Consider the following 20646-nt stretch of genomic DNA (forward strand, 5'->3'; position numbering starts at 1 on the left):
AAATACTTTCCGGATGCACTGTATCTGTGATTACTGCACACACAGATTTAATGTGGACCTACTCATTATTTATTTTTTACTTGTCTAAAAATGCTTCTTTAATTTCGAATATTTAGATATTTGGACAAGAAACAAGACAAAAACTCTAGAAAAGAAAATGACCAATGGCAAGACCAAAAAATGACACACTCCATGCATGCAAGGGAAAGTATTGATAAAGCCATGCATGCAAAAGAACACGACACAACAGCGAAGCGTACCTCTCTAGCGATCTGCAAATCATTAGGAAGAGCATTTAGGAGAGAATGGAAGAGCGTAAGAAACAGCGAGGAACAAGAGATTTGTAGAATAATCTGTCTAACAAACTTCACCACACCTGTACTCTCCAAAAGCCTCATTATTCATTGGCCGAGCTTCCGAATCTATCTGGCCTTCTTCCTTTTCTTTAACTGTAAGAAGAACAAAATAAAGGGATATGTCCACATTTGTTAGTACAGTCAGATGACTAAAGCTTAGAGTATACTTAAGTTTAGCATATTTCAACACCGTCAAATGCACAGATTTTTCCTTATACAGTGTCTGCACTTTTACCATTTATGTTATGTGTGATAATAATATCTTTGGACTTGTATAAAACAAAGGTGCTAATATTTATTATACAATTCTCTTATATGCCTTATATTTGTAATTTTTTTGTTTTTGTCATCATTAACAGATTGTTGTTGTTTGTGTTTCCTCAGGTTCTTTTTTTACCAGAGTTGAAAAACCAAACTATATCCATAGTGTGCTAGTGATGTTGTACATACAATGCGCATATCAACCAAAGTGTACTTTAGGCTTCGTCACTAATTAAATGCACTATTAAGGGTTGGTAATAGATTATAATGCTGTGTTGTAGTGGGTGCATATTACCTGAGTATTTTCCACCTTTGCTTCGTTTTATGAAACACAGGATGAGCAGTACCAGCAGCAACAGCACGAGGGCACTGATGAGTCCAATAAACCAGCTCTCAGTCACAAACCCACCTCTCACCTCCATGACTCCTTAGGAACAGGGAGAAGTGATAGATTATTTTTTGATGTTTTAGGAACAATTCACACAAAAATGAAAACCCTGTCGTGATGTACACTTTCTGATGTTGTTCCAAACACAACTCAAGACTTTTTATTCATGCTTTTCTTAAATTCCTGAAAAATGCTATGATTTTGAAATTGTAATTTACTAAATTGTTTCAAAAAGCAGCATATAAGATAATAATATTACTGAAGCACCAAATAAAGTAACCCGATCCTGAAATCAGCATATTACAGTCATTTTTGAGGGATCATGTCACTAAAGATTGAAAATATATAATATATATTAAATAAATAAAATATATTAAAATGGTATTAAATACAGCCTTGGTGAGTATAGAGTAGAAGAGATTTCTTTAAGAAACATTAAAATTCAATTATTTAAAAAAAAAAAGTACTGATCACAAATTCTGAATGGTAATACCATGACTTTACATGACTTTCTTTTGAAAAAAGAGACTACTTATGGAGTGACCACATCTCTTAAGGCTTCAAATCTTGTCATATTCTGTAATACACACTACTTTTGATATCTTTTCAGAGCTCTAAAGATATAATGAATATTATAAAATGGAAAACATTACATTTTTTTTTATTTCACAGACTATTAAAGTTACATAAAACGCATAATGTGCACTCCATTAAGAGCTAATCTTTAAGCAGGCATCTTCTTTCATAATCTGTACATAAACAGGACAGTGTAATTGATTATAAAATGAATCAAGAGGGCTGTTTTGTAATTACTTGCTCCTGCAGTCTGGATATCTTGCTCCCATTTAGTGTTGTTAAAGTCGATCTTCAGCCGGTACTGGGATCCGGGCCGGAGCCCATGCAGTGTGTAGAAAGACTGAGTGCTGTTCACCTTTTCAGATCTCTCCCATTTTTCTGGGCCTGGACAGATACAATGAAAATCAAAACAAATTCTCCCTCTCTGAAAAAACACCAGCACTTATTAACAGAACAGCCAATACAGCTGCTGTTTTTCTGTTTTGTTATTCATGAACAAGCTTGTGTTCAGTCATTCTTAATCACATTCTGTCTGTGTGTCACGTACCATCCTTTCTCAGGTAATGAATAAAGAATTCCACGTTCCTCTGTCTTTCTTTTGACACCCAGGTCAGGTTGACGGATGTCTCTCCAGTTGATATGCTAATGTCGGAGGGCGGAACTGTTCACATAGAAACAACACAAGTCAGACTTTTCACATTGTTCAAAACACAACTTCATCAAGCTTCAAACTGTCACAGTTGTGGGTGCGTGCGCTCTTTCTGTAATATTTATGTTGTTGTCACGTGATTATGTTTTGCTTTACTCCTCGTGCGTTGTTGTTGTTGCGTGTCTGTGTTGTGTCACGTGAGGTCATTTCCTAACGCCAATCAGCTCATGTCCTGCTTTGGCGTTTGAGTCATTTGTTATTTAATTTTGGACTGTTTTGCACCTTTTGATCTATGACATTTGGTCATAATAAAGACACGTGTGTTTGTATGTTTAACTTTAGCATGACACAAACCCTTGGTGACTCTTTGTTGTGAACCAGATTTTTTTAAGCCTTATTTCTGTAATTTTTGCCTGTCATTACTGACAGGTCTGTAGAATTGGGAAAGGGACAAGTTTGGAACTCGGGAGCATTGTGGGACTATACACTACCTTACAAAAGTCTTGCCGTTGATCCAAGTTGTAAGAGCAACAAATAATAACTTGACTTCTAGTTGATCCTTTGGAAAAGTGGCAGAAGGTAGATTTTTCAAATGAATCATCAGTTGAGCTGCTTTCCAATAATCACAAATACTACAGAAAACCTATTGCAACCTGCATGGACCCAAGATTCTCAAAGAAATCAGTCAAGTTTGGTGAAGGAAAAATCATGGTTTGGGGTTACATTCAGTATGGTGGGTGTGCAAGAGATCTGGAGCGTACATGGCAACATCAACAGCCTGAGGTATCTAGACATTTGTGCTGCCCACACTGCAAAAAAGATTTTCTTGCTTAGATTTTTTTTTTGTCTTGTTACTAGTCCAAATTCTTAAATCAAGAGCCTTTTTTAGACAGTCAAAACATATTGTCTTGTTTTAAAAAATATGCCAAAATGAAGTGAGGTTTTCCTTAAGACAAGCAAAATAATCTGCCAATGGGGTTGGCAAAAAAAATTGGCAGATTATTTTGCATGACTAGAAAATGTTTCTTGATATAAGAATTTTTAGATTTTTAGACTAGAAAGAAGACTAAGCAAGAAAATCTAAGCAAGAAAAGCATTTTTTTTGCAGTACATTACATTACAAACCACAGGTGAGGGCAAATTCTTCAGCAGGATACCACTCCTTCTCATACTTCAGCTTCCATATCAAAGTTTCTGAAAGCAAAGAGGGTCAAGGTACTCTAGGATTGGCCAGCCCAGTCACCAAACATGAACAATATTCAACATGTCTGGGCTAAAATTAAGGAGGAGGCTTTGAAGATGAATCCAAAGAGTCTTGATGAACTCTGGGAGTCCTGCAAGAACGCTTTCTTTACCATTCCAGATGACTTTATTAATAAGTTTTTTGAGTCATTGCAGAGATGTATGGATGCAGTCCTCCAGGCTCATGGGAGTCATACACAATATTAATGCTTTTTTAAGTCAGACCTTACTGTCCTAATTAAATAATTAAAAATTAAAGCATGATCATAATTTATTTTGGTAAAATAAGCATATTTTCCCTTTCATATAAGCCACTTCTGTTACCAAATGATCAACTAGAAGTTATTATTAGTTGTTCCAAAAATTTGGATAGGCGACAAGACTTTCGCCAGGTAGTGTATTACGGCACACTGCCCGTTAAGCTGTCGGCACCAACTGAACCAGTTATTTTGAACCAATTTAACCTCACCTTACTACAAAAAGGCAAACCAGTATGAAGGAGCTTTGTAAAGCTTTGTAAATACAATAAAGGAGACTAGATACTCAACCAAACACAGTGCTTAAATAAACATAGTGAGACTAAAACAAGTGGCAGGTGAACATAATGGGTAACCATGACAACACGCTATAACCAGGAGAATAAAGGAGAACAGGAAAAGCGAGACATAAATAAAAAGTCCATAGAACAAATACAGACATTAAACGTTATTACATGTTTAAATTGTGTGAAAGTATTTCATCATTATGTAAAACTCAACATCTTTGTACAGTTCCAATTAAAACAAACTAAGTGATGATTAAAATGCTGGACCTGCATCCAGTGTGGTGGCTCCATCCTTGATGATGGGCAGTCCTTCTCCAGTAGCCGTGTATCCTCGCAGATAGAAGCGATAACGGCTGTGAGGGTCCAGTTTTAATTTGTAGTGGGAAGCAGTGGGGTCACTAATCTTGACCACCTGTATAGGGCTGACATCATTATCAACTGCAGAAAAATGAAAAAAAGATACCACAGATGAGTAAAAAATTTTACTTTTCAATTCAATTCACCTTTATTTGTTTAGCACTTTTACAATGTAGATTGTGTCAAAGCAGCTTCACATAAAAGGTCATAGTAAATTGGAACAGTGTAGCTCCACAAAGAAGCGCCAACTGACCCAGCTGAGGCTCGAACCAGCGACCTTCTTGCTGTGAGGCGACAGCACTACCTACTGTGCCACCGCGTTGCCCCTGAATTTTTCAAGGTTGAATTATTTTATAGACGTATTTTCAAACTTCAGATTTTTTGTGTTCTGAATTCATAGACTGCAGATATCTAGTCTCTGAAAATACAGTTTCAAATTTTCAACATGAAGAAATTCAGAACATCAAATTCAATATCCTAAAATTCAAAACCAGAAATTCAGATCATGAAATTCAGAAGAAAGTAGGTCAGGGGTGATGAACGGGGAAGAGTAGACGATCACCGAAAAGTCAAACATTTTGGCCAATCACAGAGCTGCGTGAGTTTACTGATGTATGTGAGGCTCAGGATGACACAATTCTTCTGCAAACTGACTATCGTGGGTCAGCTATTTTCAGTAGTTTGTGTGATAAATATAAACATGCTTCAGACCTATACTGTAACCTCTGATGAGTTATGAAAATACCCATCAGTTATGAAAATTTTGAAAATACGTCTATAAAAAAATCAGCCTTGAAAAATTCAGTTGTCTTAAATTTCAGATGATCAATATTCAAGTTGAAATTTAACTTCAAAAAACTGCATATAAAAATTTTGAATTAATAATTCAATAACTTAAATTAACACAGTTCAAATTCAGATTGTTTTGGCATATTATTAGCTCCATAAGTTGCAAAGTAGATTACCTGGCCTGGTCCAAAAAAGTGTCTAAAATGTCCTCCTTTAGTGTAAATCTATGGGCTATTTCTAATCACAAATGTAATCAAAAACTCAGTCAGAACACCTCTGCACTATTTGCAGTATTTTACTATCCTGATGTAAATTCTGAAACGTAACGTTCGCTGCTCCTAATACTCCTGAGAAAAATGAATGAACGCACATTGTTGATACTGTAATATGTATCCAATCAGGTTTCCGTTTGGCTGGTTGGGTGGAGTCCAGTGCACTGTCATTTCTGTTTCCGATGGGCTATCCAGCATCAAAGATGATGGAGGACCAGGTACTAAAAAACACAAATGACAGTATTTGAATCTTTGCCCTTTCTTCATTTATTTCTACTTTTTGTCTTGCGTGCTTACCTCCTTCTGGAGTGGAGAAAGAGATGGATTCAGACTGGGGTCCTTCTCCTTTATAGTTGAAAACACTTACAGCCAGTTTGTAATGGGAGTACGGTTGCAGATCTCCCAAAAACTTCTTCTCCTCATTACTGTCTGTCGTCACAACAGAGGTGGTTTTTGGCTCCCGTCTGAGGTGTTGGCCTTTTGGGCCCGAGTATGTCAGATAAATCTACAGGATGATGACATAAAATGTGTTAAAGAGGTTTTACATTTTTAAAAAGGTTATTACAGCACAGTATGTTACCTTGTACCCCTGCAGACGACCCCTCACGGTTTCTCTGTTCACGGCCGCCCATGTCACTTTAATAGCAGTGCTGTTGATCAGAACCAATCCCACATCCAGTGGGGCCTCAAGAGGGTCTGACAGGAGAAAAAGTACATCCATAATTTTCACAAGACGCAAAGCACCATGTCACTCACTCTGGTTTACTTGCAGTATGTTTTTGTTTGAGTTCAATTTTTTAATTTTGCGCAACAGACATTATTGAATTCTGCACATTCACAGCAAGTGCGTAGCACATTATGCTTCTATTACACCACACAGTGATCATTTGCCTCTATCTGTGCATTTGCATTGACTTTTTATGCAATTTACCCATGCAAATACTTAATTCTGCGTTTGGTGTGAGCCCAGCATTAGAATTAAGATAAAACTAAAATCACAGCTTAATTGGGGTAACTGAAATTGACATTATATCATCAAAAAAAGGTCAAAAGCAGCAACCATAACAAACTTACAGTCCTCTCCAGAGTATCCAATAACAGATTTGGGCTCTGGACCTTCTCCCATCTCATTAACCGCTTGCACTTTAATGTCAAATGCTGAGAAGTTGCCCACATCTGTGACAACGAAGGGTGGAGAGGTGATGTCTTTGGTGTGCCAGGATGGACCGCTGCCCAAAACTTTCCTCCACATTACTTTATAGTGGAAATCTGGGCCGTTGAAGCTACGCCTGTCCATCTCCTGCAAGAGCACAGAATCAGTCATGCGCTAAGATGGATATTTATGTTAAAACGTGATGCAAAAAAATACAGTTACTTACATATTACTGTTTTTTGTTTATCTACAACTACCTGAACAAACTGATTCATTCAATGAATCATATTTTTCAAAACTACATACAAGAACATCAGATGAGCACTCAGTATGAACTAATTCATTATAATAAATCAGACTTTCGACAGTTACAACAATCAATTGAGATGATTTAGGATAAAGAGATTAACTAGAATAAATCAGACTTTCCAAAGCAATTGTTTAACATGAAATGATTCACTGGAATGAATTAGATTTTTCAATGTATTTACACTCCCTGACAAAAGTCTTGTCATCTAAGTCAGTGTTTCCCAACCCTGTTCCTGGAGGCACACCAACAGTACATATTTTGGATGTCTCCCTTTTCTGACCCATTAACTTCAGGTTTTGGAGTCTCTTCTAATCTTCTGATGAGTTGATTCAGGTGTGTTTGATTAAGGAGAGGTTGAAAATATGTACTGTTGGTGTGCCTTCAGGAACAGGGTTGGGAAACACTGATCTAAGTTCATCTAAGTTTTAGAAACTTCAAATAATAACTTGACTCCTAATTGATCATTTGGTATTAGAAGGAACTTATATGAAAGGAAAAGGTTCTTATTTTACCAAAATAAAATATGATCATGCCTTGATTTTTAATTATTTAATTAGAACAGTAAGGTCTGACTCTGATTAGACAAATGTCTTGTCACTTAACAGAAATAATGTACAGTATAAAATATAAAGTCAGGGTGCAGTGGAAAAAGAATGAATATTGTGTATGACTCCCATGAACTTGGAGGACTGCATCCATACATCTCTGCAATGACTCAAATAATTTACTAATAAAGCCATCTGGAATGACAAAGAAAGCGTTTTCGCAGGACTCTTAAAGTTCATCAAGATTCTTTGGATTCATCTTCAATGCCTCCTCCATCTTACCCCAGACATGCTCAATAATGTTCATGTCTGGTGATGGGGCTGGCCAATCCAATGAAGAATTTGCCCTCTCCTGTAGTTTGTAACGTAATGGGCAGCACGAATGTCTTGATACCTCAAGTTTTTAATTTTGCCATCCACACTGCAGATCTCTCCCTGTAGTGAATGTAACCCCAAACCATGATTTTTCCTTCACCAGACTTGACTGAATTCTTTGAGAATCTTGGGTCTGTGTGGGTTCCGGTGGGTCTTCTGCAGTATCTGTGATGATTGGGACGCAGTTCAACAGATGATTGATCGGAAAAATCTACCTTCTGCCACTTTTCCAAATGATCAACTAGAAGTCGAGTTATTATTTGTTGCTCTGGGATCAACGACAAGACTTTTGTCAGGTAGTATATATAATAGTGGGTGGGGGTTCATTTATGGATTAAGTGTCTAGTGAATGAATCAGACTTTTCTAACATATTACATGAGATAACCTTCACATGCACTTTATGTGCAAAGTTTATTTAACTTTTTAGTTAATTTTAAAGTCTGACAAACCCAAGTTCTGCTCCTGTTAACATAAATTTATATGTTCAATGGAAACAAAAACATGCAAGCTTAGAAAAACATGAGGGCGAATACATGATGACAGAATCACTTCTGGTTTCTCTAAATGCTGAATAGCGCACACACCTTCCACGTGATGACAAGGGTGCCTGGCTCGTCGGAATCACTGCGCACTCCTTCAGGGTTGCTGTCTGGAGCTGTAGAGGACAAATCATAATTTAGTTCAAAGATGTTCTAACATGGCAATAAAACTGTCACTTCATGTCAGCCACACACTGAGAGAAGATACAAACACAAATCCAAAGTGTCATACAGCGATTGAAGAGACAAAACAAATGCATCACAACGTAGCAGTACATGCCCTTTCTTTTTTTCTTTCAGTGTTACTTAGTTACTTACGAGCAGCTGGTGTGGAATAGGCCTCTGTATCCATGCTGGGGTCACTCTTGCCGATTTCATTGATGGCAATGACTCGGAAACGGTAAGAAATGAAGGGCTTTAGGGGAAGAGTAGCTCGCTGGCTGCTGCCGGACACGCGGCTGAGCTCTTCCCATTCCTTTCTGTCAGATCCCGTCTCCTCAAACTCAATCAAATACTCTAGACACATAAACATGAAGCAACACACACAAAACAGGAGGAAACGTCACTCATTTTATATAGTCTGGACAACAAAATGTATTTGGGCACTAAATGTATACTCTAAAAGTGCTGGGTTATTTCAACCCAAATACAAATTAATATGAACAAACACAATAAATTCATTTAATTACATTTTTAACCCAACAGTTAGGTTTGCTAGCCAAATTTGGGTTGATGCAAGATTGCATGAATGCCATTAAATCACATATTTATTTAACTGTGGTCCATCAACTGATAGAAAGCTAATAATGACTTTAATAAGAACAACATGTTTAAAAATAAGAGATAACTTTCTATTTATCACTTTTTACAGCTATGTATGAGCATCTTGGAATGAAACAAGACATTTCCAACATTTTAAAGTGTCTGAATAAAGGCACAATATGTAAGATTTATTCAATAAAGTATAAATAATAATAATAATAATAATATAACAGTGTTCTATACTTTGATGATTTTTGTACTTGCATTATACCAATGTTTCAAAGAATGTTCAAATTCAGAGAAATAAGCAATTTGGACTAGTGGCATGGACCTTATTTTGTGTGGTGATGTTACACACTCTCGATTTCTGGTTTAGTGTTATAGAAAACAGGGAAACTCCAAAGACAGTTTAATATATTGTTTAATATAGACTGGCATTATAACAGGACCTTTAGTATGTGAAACATCAGTGCTTTTTCCCACGTGATCATGACTGGAAGAACTGTAATGTCGAGTTCATACTGCATGATTTTCAAAGTATTCGTGTCACGGATGTTTTCACACTGCCTGACTATCTGGGGTAGTGTTCAGTCGGTGCTGTGTTTACACTGTAGGATGGATTGGCGACAGGTGGTTTCACACTGCATGACTTTAAAATAGGAAGAATCGCCGACAACTTTGTCTGAACTCTCACAACCAAACACACACGAGAAGTGACATGAAAACAACGCAAGGTCACGAAATATATATTTCATTATTAACTACATAATGGAGAAAGAAGGCTTTAGTGGGCTAGACAATGTGCTTATTTAGCTCACCTGGCTGTTGAACAGAATTAGCAATTTCTCCTCAAACTTTTCTTCCCGATTGTGTTATTGCTCAGATGACACATCAAGCAGACACGGGAGATCCTGCCAAATTTCCACTAGTTTTTTTCTCAGTTTCTTGGGTCCAAATAAACTGATAATGAGTGGTTTTAACTTCTCCCCCAGCCTCCCGTTGGCCTGCAGACACCCATACTTGTGGGTCATTGGCTGATGATATTTTCAATCAGAACTCATTCACACGGCATGATTTGAATTGCTGACAGGTCCAGATATTTATCATGCCAAATATCTCATGGGCGTCGGCGACACATCAGCGATTCTCTCAGAATGCGTCCTTGATAGCTCATACTGTGTTGATTGTCACTCACGTGAACGAGCACCGATTTGCCTGTGATTTCAGTCATTTGTCTGCGATTTCTCAAAACCTGTCGGCAAGTCAAAATCAGGGCTAAAATCATGCAGTCTGAACTCGGCATAAGCGGTGGACTGTGGCATAATAAAAGCTCTGCTGCTTTTGCGCAACTGCCTCAGCGGTCTCGTTTCGCTTCAACAGCTTTCAGCCTTACTCTGCTTATACTAACATGAAAATATGTTTTGAAAACTTAAGCTCATCCATGAGCATGATTCCTGCAGTAGGTTGTAAAGAAGATGACAACTCCCATTATTTCACACCTTTGTTTGTTGAGAATATGCGCCCTCTAGCGGAGAAAATTACATACTGTACGTTTAAGAGACACATTGGCCCCTTTCACACATACAGACCTTTGCGGAAAGTTACAGGCAATTATCCGGAAAGGTCTGTATGTGTGAACAGGCCCTTTTTGAAAATACTGGTAAATTAGTTTCGGCAATTTTCCAGTAAGAGAAGTTGTAACATTACTGATAATTTGCCGGAATGCTGCTCTGTGTGAACGCAGAAGGAAAATTGCCAGAAATAGTGCGTTCACTGATGTGAGACGTCTACTCCAGCCAGAATATTCTACTCCTACTTCAGAACATTCAGACGCATTCACATCCGCTTCTTATGAAAATAAAAGCCTTTGATTATTTTTCAAGACACATTTAGCTGCTAGATGTCAGTCAGCAAATGTTTCTATGTTACTTTTTCATGTGGAACTGTGGAAAAATTATCGATAAAATGCTTCTGATAAACCGCTGTTTGTTTACCTTAAAGCTCTGCTTCAGTCGCTTGATGCGTGTGCAAGTGAAGGACCGGTGAGCACCAGCACACACACACATATTATGTACATCTCGACATACGACGTGTTCCTCCATATGTTTTTATCGAAGCTGTTCACAATACTTACTCATCCACAGAATTTGTAATTCAAAAGTGTGTAAACATTTAGCTGCGGTTAGCGCTTCTGCCGCCTTTGGATGTCTCTGGGACAAAGCAGCTGCATGAATGCTAAAGCTTTAAATAAAAGTGAAATCATCCACAAAAGCCTGACCCCTTCTATGTTTACAAATACAACTGCAGCTGTTTAGAGGTCATTTCTGGTTAATGATGGCAGAATTTACCGGTATTTTGGAATGGATGTTTGAAAGGTCTTTTCCAGAAAAATTCCGGAACGTCCTTACTTGTGTGAACATCGCTTTTTTGAGTTTACCAGTAAAGTGGTTCCAGTAATTTTCCGGATATTTAGCGATATGACTGTGTGAAAGGGGCTATTAACAAATGTGTCCAATTTCTTTCTTTCTTTTATTTTGGCAACCTATAAATTCACACTTTGCTCAGCATTTAAAAAATATGTGTTGCTTGTTCAAACATCTTATTTAAAATAAACAGAAACAACACAATTCTTGAGATTTTTTCTTAATTGTTTTATGTTCAATCTACTTAAAATGGTAAAAACCATTGAGTTAACTCTATCGATTTGCGTTGGGACGACATGAAGGGATTGTGTGGAACCCAGCATTTTTTTTACAGTGAACCATCACAAATACAACATGTGACATTTAGAGAGAAAAAAATCAATAGGCAGTTCAAATAATGAACATGCATCAAATATCGAATGCAAACACTTCAACTGTTGCATAAACACTAAAAGGACATATACTGCACCTAGTACAGGGCTGTTGTGTTCCTCTCCTGGTGTCCAGCTGAGAGTGACTCTGCGTTCTTTAAGTTCGGTCATCTGTATTTGGCTCGGAGGATCTGGTCGATCTGGTTGAAAAAGAGGACAAGGGGGTGAGAGGCTAGTAAAAACAAGTCATGTGTGATTTTAAAGGTTATTTCTTCAATCTCCCTACAGCAACACATGTCCTTTTGTCCTTTCTGTAGGTCACATTATAATACCACAAAGCAACACAGACAGAGCTACACTATATAGATCCATACAGACATGCTATATTATAGAAAACAGGCAGATTGTATCAGTTACCTACCGACGATTGTGATGGAGCCGCTAGCTTTAGCCATATCCAGTGTGGTAATGACTTCACATGTATAAATCCCTTTATCATCTTCTTCCACCTCAGGTATTATGAGGGTGGATTCATCTATCATGTACCTAAGAGACATTTATTTTCTGGTTAATAATGTTCATGAGATCACATTATACAGCTCATATTAAGCCTAGTTGTGTGTGCGGGAAGAAGCCCACTTGTCTGAATCCGAGGACTCTGTGAGCTTCTGCATGTTCTTCCTCCACTGGACTTGAGGGAGGTCCTGTCTGGAGTCCACCTGGTACTCGCAGGTGAGGGTCGCTGGTTTCCCCCGCTGGATTCGCAGAGCCGGAGGAGGCTTTACAATCACTGTCTTATCTAGGAGGCAACATTTGTATTTATAAAACATATCTACATATTGCGTAAATGTGTATATACACTCACCGGCCACTTTATTAGGTACACCTGTCCAACTGCTCGTTAACGCAAATTTCTAATCAGCCAATCACATGAAACGGGGAAGAAAGGTGATTTAAGTGACTTAAGTGAAACTGTTGATCTACTGGCATTTTCAAGCACAACCATCTCTAGGGTTTACAGAGAATGGTCTGAAAAAGAGAAAATATCCAGTGAGCGGCAGTTCTGTGTGCACAAAAGCCTTGTTGATGCCAGAGTTCAGAGGAGAATGGCCAGGCTGGTTCCAGCTGATAGAAAGGCAACAGTAACTCACAAAACCACTCGTTACAATCGAGAAATGCCTTAGAGCATGCCTTAGAGCAAGTTCTGAAGGCAAAAGAGGGTCCAACCCGATACAAGGAAGGTGTACCTAATAAAGTGGCTGGTGAGTGTACAGTATATATACCATTTGTCTATCTATCTATCTATCTATCTATCTATCTATCTATCTATCTATCTATCTATCTATCTATCTATCTATCTATCTATCTATCTATCTATCTATCTATCTATCTATCTATCTATCTATCTATCTATCTATCTATCTATCTATCTATCTATCTATCTATCTATACATGTAGATAGATATATATGGATAGGTTTGTTTTTAATTAGACAAATAAAAATAAATACAGACAAAAAGTTAAAATGTAAATGGACAAAATAAAACTAAGAAGTATTTAAATCTCTGAATTACTAACTATGACTGCATCTAAGACATATTAAATGATCGATTAACAGGCATTCTAACCACCTGGTTAGACAGTTGTTTTATTTTCTTGACAGAGAGAGTTTGTTGGTTGCATGGAATTATTATAAATAAATAATTGAAATATAAAATACGCACTGAGCACGTCGAGCTCGGCAGTGATGGTGATTTTGCTGTTGTTGACAGTGCAGGTGTACTGGCCACTGTCATTGAGCGAGGCGTTACTGATCTGTAGAGAACCGTCAGATAACTGAATCATCCTCTGATTGGCTACAAGAGCGCCCCAGGACTCTCCCTCCCTGTCAACACACAAAATAATCATTTTACTCTCTTCACATGGACGCAGCATTTCAACAACAACAATATTTAGAAATGCTGACTATAGAGTGTGATTTTGCCCATGTGCCCTAATGGACTTCCCACAAAGCAGCTTCCCCCCAGCAATAATCAGGACAGCTGGCTGGAGCAGTTCTGGCATGTGGGGAAAAGACTCCCTACAGGATCCAGTCTGTCTCACCATGTGACATTGGGCAGAGGAGATCCAAAGGTCTCGCAAGCCAATTCAGTGGTCTGTCCCTCTGCCACGGAGTACATGAGGCCGTCTTCTGTCAGAATCTGAGGAGGCAGCTCTAGAGAAGCAGAATAAAAAACACTGATATTGACTTTTAGGATTCTCCACATACATTTTTAAACATTGTGCTGCAATGCAGTTATGTTCTAGGTGGTTGCAGGTACAGTGTCCTTCACTAATATAGGCACCATTGGTGAAGATGAGAAAAGAATGCTGAGAAAAGAATGCTGAGAAAAAATATATATTGTTGCTTGAGCTTTTTGTTGTTGTTGTTGAAAACCTTTGAAACTATCTATGGTGGTCTTGGTGACTTTAGACAGTTGAACAGTCCTTCTGATAGTGTTTTGAGACAAGACATTTTATAGACATTTCTTAAGTATTGTCCTGACAATGAAAAGATGGCTTCTGTGTTACCACATTCTGCATGTCTGTGAAATAGTAGATCATGGTTAAACAGTGTTGGGCAAGCTACATGAAAAATTTAGTGAGCTAAGCTATTAGTTACTCAACTTAACATGTAGCTTAACTACACTAAAAGCTACCCTCTGGAAAATGTAGCAAGCTAAGCTAAAAGCTACTTGGCAAAAGTAGCTTAGCTACATCTAAGCATTTTTTGAAAGTTTCATTCAATGAAACATTTGAAGCAAAATTGTTCAGTTCAATTATTTACTGCAAATAACACGCTGGACTAAACAGAAACAAATTATAGCATATAACAGCAAAAACAACAAAAAAATCCAATAAAATTAGGTGTTTCATATTTAAAATACTATAGTAATTTATAGGTCAGGAAATATTTAGGAATAATCATTATATTGTATATATTGATATATTATATTGTATACAACTCTTCATTAATGAATAACACTACATAATGTAGTGTCATTATTAACTATCATGAACTAATAGTAATTACTGATACCAGTAATCATTAACAGTTTTCCACCACAGTAAACTTACATACATACATACATATAAACACACACGCACACGCACACACATATATATAGTTGAAGTCAGAATTATTAGCCCCCCTGTTTATTTTTTTCCCTAATTTCTGTTTAACGGAGAAAAGAGATTTTTCAACACATTTCTAAACATAATAGTTTTAATAACTCATTTCCAATAACTGAATTATTTTATCTCTGCCATGATGACAGCAAATATTATTAGACTAGATATTTTTCAATACACTTCTATACAGCTTAAAGTGACATTTAAAGGCTTAACTAGGCAGGTTATGGTAATTAGGCAAGCTATTGTATAATGATATTTTGTTCTGTCTGACTATCGAAAAAAATATATATAGCTTAAAGGGGCTAATAATTTTGACCTTAAAATGGTTCATAAAAAACTAAGTACTGCTTTTATTCTAGCTGAAATGAAACAAATAAGACTTATAAAACAAATAAGAAAAAATATTATCAGAGATACTGTGAAAATTTCCTTGCTCTGTTAAACATCATTTGGGAAATTTTTCAAAAAGAAGAAAAAATTCAAAGGGGGCTAATAACTCTGACTTCAACTGTATATGTATGTATGTATGTATGTATGTATGTATGTATATATATATATATATATATATATATATATATATATATATATATATATATATATATATATATATATATATATATATAAATATATATATATATATATATATATATATAAATATATATATATATATATATATATATATATATATATATATATAAATATATATATATATATATATATATATATATATATATATATATATATATATATATATATATATATATATATATATATATATATATATATATATATATATATATATATATATATATTCCACAGTACATTAATTTGAGTACTTCACTATTGTGTAGTTCAAAAACATTATAGTACTTACTATAAATTAGTAAAGTATTTTTAGAGCACAGCATCAGAATTATCATTATTGCGTCTTAACTTCTAGAGGTATGGTCACGTCACTTATTGATTCACGATTGGCAAATGTAGCTTGTGTGGATGCTGCTGCGCTACTTGCTTAAAATAATAGCTTTGCTACTGAAAAGCTATTTGATTTAGAAAGTAGCAACGCTACCGCCACGCTACTGAGAAATGTAGTTAAGCTAGTAGCTGCCCAACACTGGTTAAACAGTTTCCTTTTTCTTGTCACCCAGGTGTATTTAAAGAGTTAGTTTACCCACAAATTAAATATATTTTTTTAATTTCACACCCTCATGTCATTCAAATCCCCTTAGGCCTTTGTTCAAGATATTTCAGATGAAATCAGAGAGCTCTCTAGTCCTCTATAGACAGCAACCATTAGATTTTCACACTTCAGAATAAGAACCTAAAATATTTTTAAAACATCCCATGGGATTTCAGTGGCTCATACAAAGCGCCAAGAACACTTTTGTGTGCCGTACAGGACATCAAAATGTTTGCTTGTCTTCCGCATCTGATCAGGGTATACATTTACTACGGACTTTTACTTACTTGTTTGTCATGCTGCTGACTCTAATGGCAATACATTGTACTACCCATAGTAAATATGCACCTTGATGTCCTCACAAGGTAGAGAGATCTTTGGCACATAAAGCCTTTTTGTTAATATTTTAAGCATTTTTTTCACAGCCTTTGCACAACTGTACCAAGGCTGACAATATTAATGGAGGGCACTGAATGCTACTGTTTAAGTCTTTGATAATCTAATCACTGGATGATGCTTTAGAAAGCACCACAACAAAAATATATCAATTTATTTGCTTTTTTAAACATCCTTACCTATAACATAGACATAGGCATTGATGAGGACAGATCCATGTTTACTGGCTGCTTTACACTGAAAAACCGCAGTGTCGCTGAGTTCCACATTCTTCAGAGTGAGAACGCCATGTTTCACGCTGCGTCGGGGGTCTGGATCAATATCTATGACAGCAAAATGACACCTCAGTATGTCGATACAAGACTGTAAATCAATGTCTCATATCTCAAGTGAACAGAGAAAGATTATTCAACATCTGTAAGCAAAATATATATTACAACTAATTCACAAACCTTTTTATATATGTCTATGGTTTGTTTTAATAGATCATATCATGCTTTCTACACTTTAGCCATCCTTTAAAGTGTAATGTTGCTGTTTGAGAATAAAAAGCACAAGTCCTTAATGGTCCCTGAAGTTTCACATCACAATAATTAAAATATTTCCCACCTGAGGGCATGAGGCCTGTTTGAGATGGATTAATAATGTGCTGTCGCCAAATTCACAGATCTAATATATTTATTAGATCACATGCAATTTCTTCCCAAACATGTTTACATTCACAGAAAATAAAAAACATACACAATATATAAATATAAACAATAATTTTCTGTGCTTTATCCTAGGCTAAACATGCTTGTTGTACATGTGCAGATATGATGGAGCTTATAAATTATGTTAAGGAGTACAAACACAAATCTAATATCTGCTGCTAGCAGAAGTTTGTATTAAACTAATGGCAACACCATGACTATGATGGGGAAACTAGGCATGCTTAAGACTTCGGTCTTTTTTATGCTCACATGTTGTGACATCTTATCCTGTATTGGATTTGTTTAGTTGTCTTTTATCCATGATGTGTAAATTAGGCTTGGGCGGTATCCAAATTTTGATACCGTCAAACCTCCTCCCTATTTTACCTCGGTATCCGGTATTACCGTGCATAATAAAAAAATTATGATGTAAGGCTCAGACAGCGTCACCAAACTGTTGACTTGTGCCTAAACCATTCAGATACTGAATACCGTATATGGTATATATAATATCGGGAGTGATATTGTTAGACCACGCGCCCGCTCCCGTTCAAATTACACCAGAGTTATTGACCGCTCCAGCGCTTTATTCGGAAATTTATTCCCGCACCGCAAGAAATCTGGTCGGGTCCCACGGGTCCCGTGGTACAGCAACGGGAATGCAGACCTCTAGTTCGTATTTACCACGTCTCCCTTCTCGTTTGATCGAAACCCGAAATACTGCCAAACTGCAGAGGTTGTGTTCTTTTTCGAGACCAGGTCACTTGGTGCGCGACTCGCCATCTTACCTCACCTCTCTCTCTCTCCTCCACATGGTCCCGTGATGACAATCACGCATACGCATTTTTAGGCATTAAATAAATAATATTTAATACTTGTCTCCTTTATAAGTGCATTGTTTTTTATGACGGTATAACGGTATTGAAACTGACACGTTGCTATTTTTAGATTCCACGGTATACCATATTACCATATTACCATATAACCGCCCAAGCCTAGTGTACATATATCAGTCAATTTGACCAGAGTTTGGAAGGGGACTGTATCCAGTTGTTTGATGTGCACATACAGTAGCTTTGAACAGCAGTGTTCACACGTATTCATTCATTCATTTTCTTTTTGGCTTAATCCCTTTATTAATCAGTGGTCGCCACAGCAGAATGAACCGCCAACTTATCCAGCACGTTTTACACAGCAGATGCCCTTGCAGCTGCAATCCATCACTGGGAAACACTCATACACTCTCATTCACACACATACACTACAGACAATTTAGCTTACCCAATTCACCTATAGCACATGTCTTTGGACTTGTGGGGGAGCACCCGGAAGAAACCCACACGAACACAGGGAGAACATGCAAACTCCACACAAAAATGCCAACTGACCAAGCCGAGGCTCGAACCAGCAACCTTGTTGCGTGTGCGAACACCCTATGTGTGAGAACACCCTACAGCATGGATTGTATTGACAAAGTGTTAGTTACCAGAAAGTAGGATGCCATTGATGCTCCAGGTGACCTCAGGTTTGGGAATGCCGTCAGCCTTACATTCCAGTTTGACGGTCTCTCCTGGGGCATACAGTTGGCTCTTTGGTTCTTTAATCCAATACGGAGCAGCTGGATCACCACAAAACACAAACAACCAATCACAGAAAGTCTCTGCCAAGCAAAGTAACCAATATGTTTCTATCAAGCAATAAGGAATCATACACTGCAAAGCAAACGCCGTAACTCTGTAACGGCTTGACTGAAGTTTAATTTTGAGTTCACACCCTGCATCTAAATGTAAATGTGCAGATGAAGTGACCCGACAGTGTGAAGAATACCGTACCTTCCACTGTGACTCTGTAGGTGTGAGTGCTCATGCCCTGTGGATTGGTTGCCGTACATTGGTACTCGCCACCATCAGTCTCTGAGATATTTTGAAAGCGCAGAACTCTGTCATTGCTATCTTTGGTGGTGCGTGACTCAGACAGGACTCCATCTTTCCTGATCCACTGGATACTGGGAGAGGGGCTAATAAATAAAAAGAATAGTATGTAAACAAATAAGAGACTTTTAAAATAAGCACAACTTTGGGTCTGGGGTTAGTTTGACCTACAGGCCCTGAACGATGCACTCCAGCTCCAGGTTTTGTCCGCTGAGCACCAGGTAGGAGCTGCTGGAGCCAGTGGGACGCATCATCTGTGGTCTTCTGTTCCGCACCACTGAGTTTGCTGCAGATACAAAAACTGAGTTACTGAGGGAACTGAGGGAACTGCTCCAGTAAGTGGATGTCCAAGGGGAATAATGCTGAGCAAGACAGCAATAATCAGTTATAATAAACTAGTCTTATTCTCAGTAATGATCTCTGATGACATTAAACATAAAGCCGGATAGATGGATAGAATGGAAGAACAGTAGCCGATGAGAACACGATATATACAGTGGTGTGAAAAAGTGTTTTGTCTCCCTACTGTTTCTCACACTCTAATGTTTCAGATCATCAAACAAATGTAAATATTATTCTCATGAAGACACATCTTGAGGATTCCCATGACTTTTGGGAAAAAGTGGACTGACGAGACAAAAGTTAAACTTTGTGGAATTTGTGTGTCCCATAATGTGTGAAGTAAAAGCAACACCACATTTCAATAAAAGAACACCATACCAACAGTAAAATGTGCTAATGTGATGGTCTGGGGCTGTTTTGCTGCCTCAGACGTGGAAGACTTGATGTGATAAATGAATGTTCTAAAACCAGTGTGCCAAAATATTTTGAAGGAGAATGTCCAGCCACTTGTTAGTGACCTCAAGCTGAAGTGAACTTGGGTTCTGCAGCAGGAAAATGATCCAAGGCAGACCAGCAAGTCCACTTCTGAAGGGTTGATGAACTTTGGTGTGGCCTAGTCATAGTCTTGACCTGAATCCAATTGAGATGCTGTGACACGACCTTAAAAAGGCAGTTTTTCAAAGAGGGTAAAACAATTCTGCAAAGCTGAGAGGGCCAAAATTCCTCCACAGCACTTTGAAAGACTCATTGAAAGTTTTTTTGGGGTGAGCCAACCAGTTATTAGCCTTAGGAAGCAAACACTTTTACATACAGGGCTATGTAGTGATGTATTTTGTTTTCTCTTAAGAATAAAAAAGCATTCAATTCAAAACTGCATGATGTGTTTTTGTTTTGTATCTGTTATCTTTGACTAATATTTAAATATGTTTGATTACATGAAACATTAAGTGTGACAAACATATAGATAGAAACATATAGATAGATATAGATAGATAGATAGATAGATAGATAGATAGAT

At 37.2% G+C, this 20646-nt stretch overlaps 1 protein-coding gene across 3 annotated transcripts in view; it reads right to left on the bottom strand.

Annotated features, from left to right (window-relative positions):
• Nucleotides 1-20646, bottom strand: part of l1cama (L1 cell adhesion molecule, paralog a) — a 113336-nt gene that overhangs the window by 5527 nt on the left and 87163 nt on the right. For 2 of the 3 annotated variants that reach the window (XM_056448650.1, XM_056448648.1), the window contains 21 exons: nt 19458-19572; nt 19188-19372; nt 18842-18973; nt 16843-16986; nt 14017-14128; nt 13638-13798; nt 12553-12712; nt 12335-12459; nt 12012-12113; nt 8676-8873; nt 8403-8473; nt 6509-6734; nt 6015-6130; nt 5732-5939; nt 5533-5655; nt 4284-4454; nt 2129-2242; nt 1819-1965; nt 913-1044; nt 377-449; nt 261-272 (listed from right to left, as the gene is read on the bottom strand). In XM_056448650.1, coding sequence (XP_056304625.1) covers nt 261-272; nt 377-449; nt 913-1044; nt 1819-1965; nt 2129-2242; nt 4284-4454; nt 5533-5655; nt 5732-5939; nt 6015-6130; nt 6509-6734; nt 8403-8473; nt 8676-8873; nt 12012-12113; nt 12335-12459; nt 12553-12712; nt 13638-13798; nt 14017-14128; nt 16843-16986; nt 18842-18973; nt 19188-19372; nt 19458-19572 — 2827 coding nt within the window. The remainder of the gene's footprint in view (nt 1-260; nt 273-376; nt 450-912; nt 1045-1818; nt 1966-2128; nt 2243-4283; nt 4455-5532; nt 5656-5731; nt 5940-6014; nt 6131-6508; nt 6735-8402; nt 8474-8675; nt 8874-12011; nt 12114-12334; nt 12460-12552; nt 12713-13637; nt 13799-14016; nt 14129-16842; nt 16987-18841; nt 18974-19187; nt 19373-19457; nt 19573-20646) is intronic. The other variant, XM_056448649.1, reaches the window with a different exon arrangement.

Source organism: Danio aesculapii, chromosome 23 (genome assembly GCF_903798145.1).
Source record: "Danio aesculapii chromosome 23, fDanAes4.1, whole genome shotgun sequence".
Lineage (NCBI taxonomy): Eukaryota > Metazoa > Chordata > Actinopteri > Cypriniformes > Danionidae > Danio > Danio aesculapii.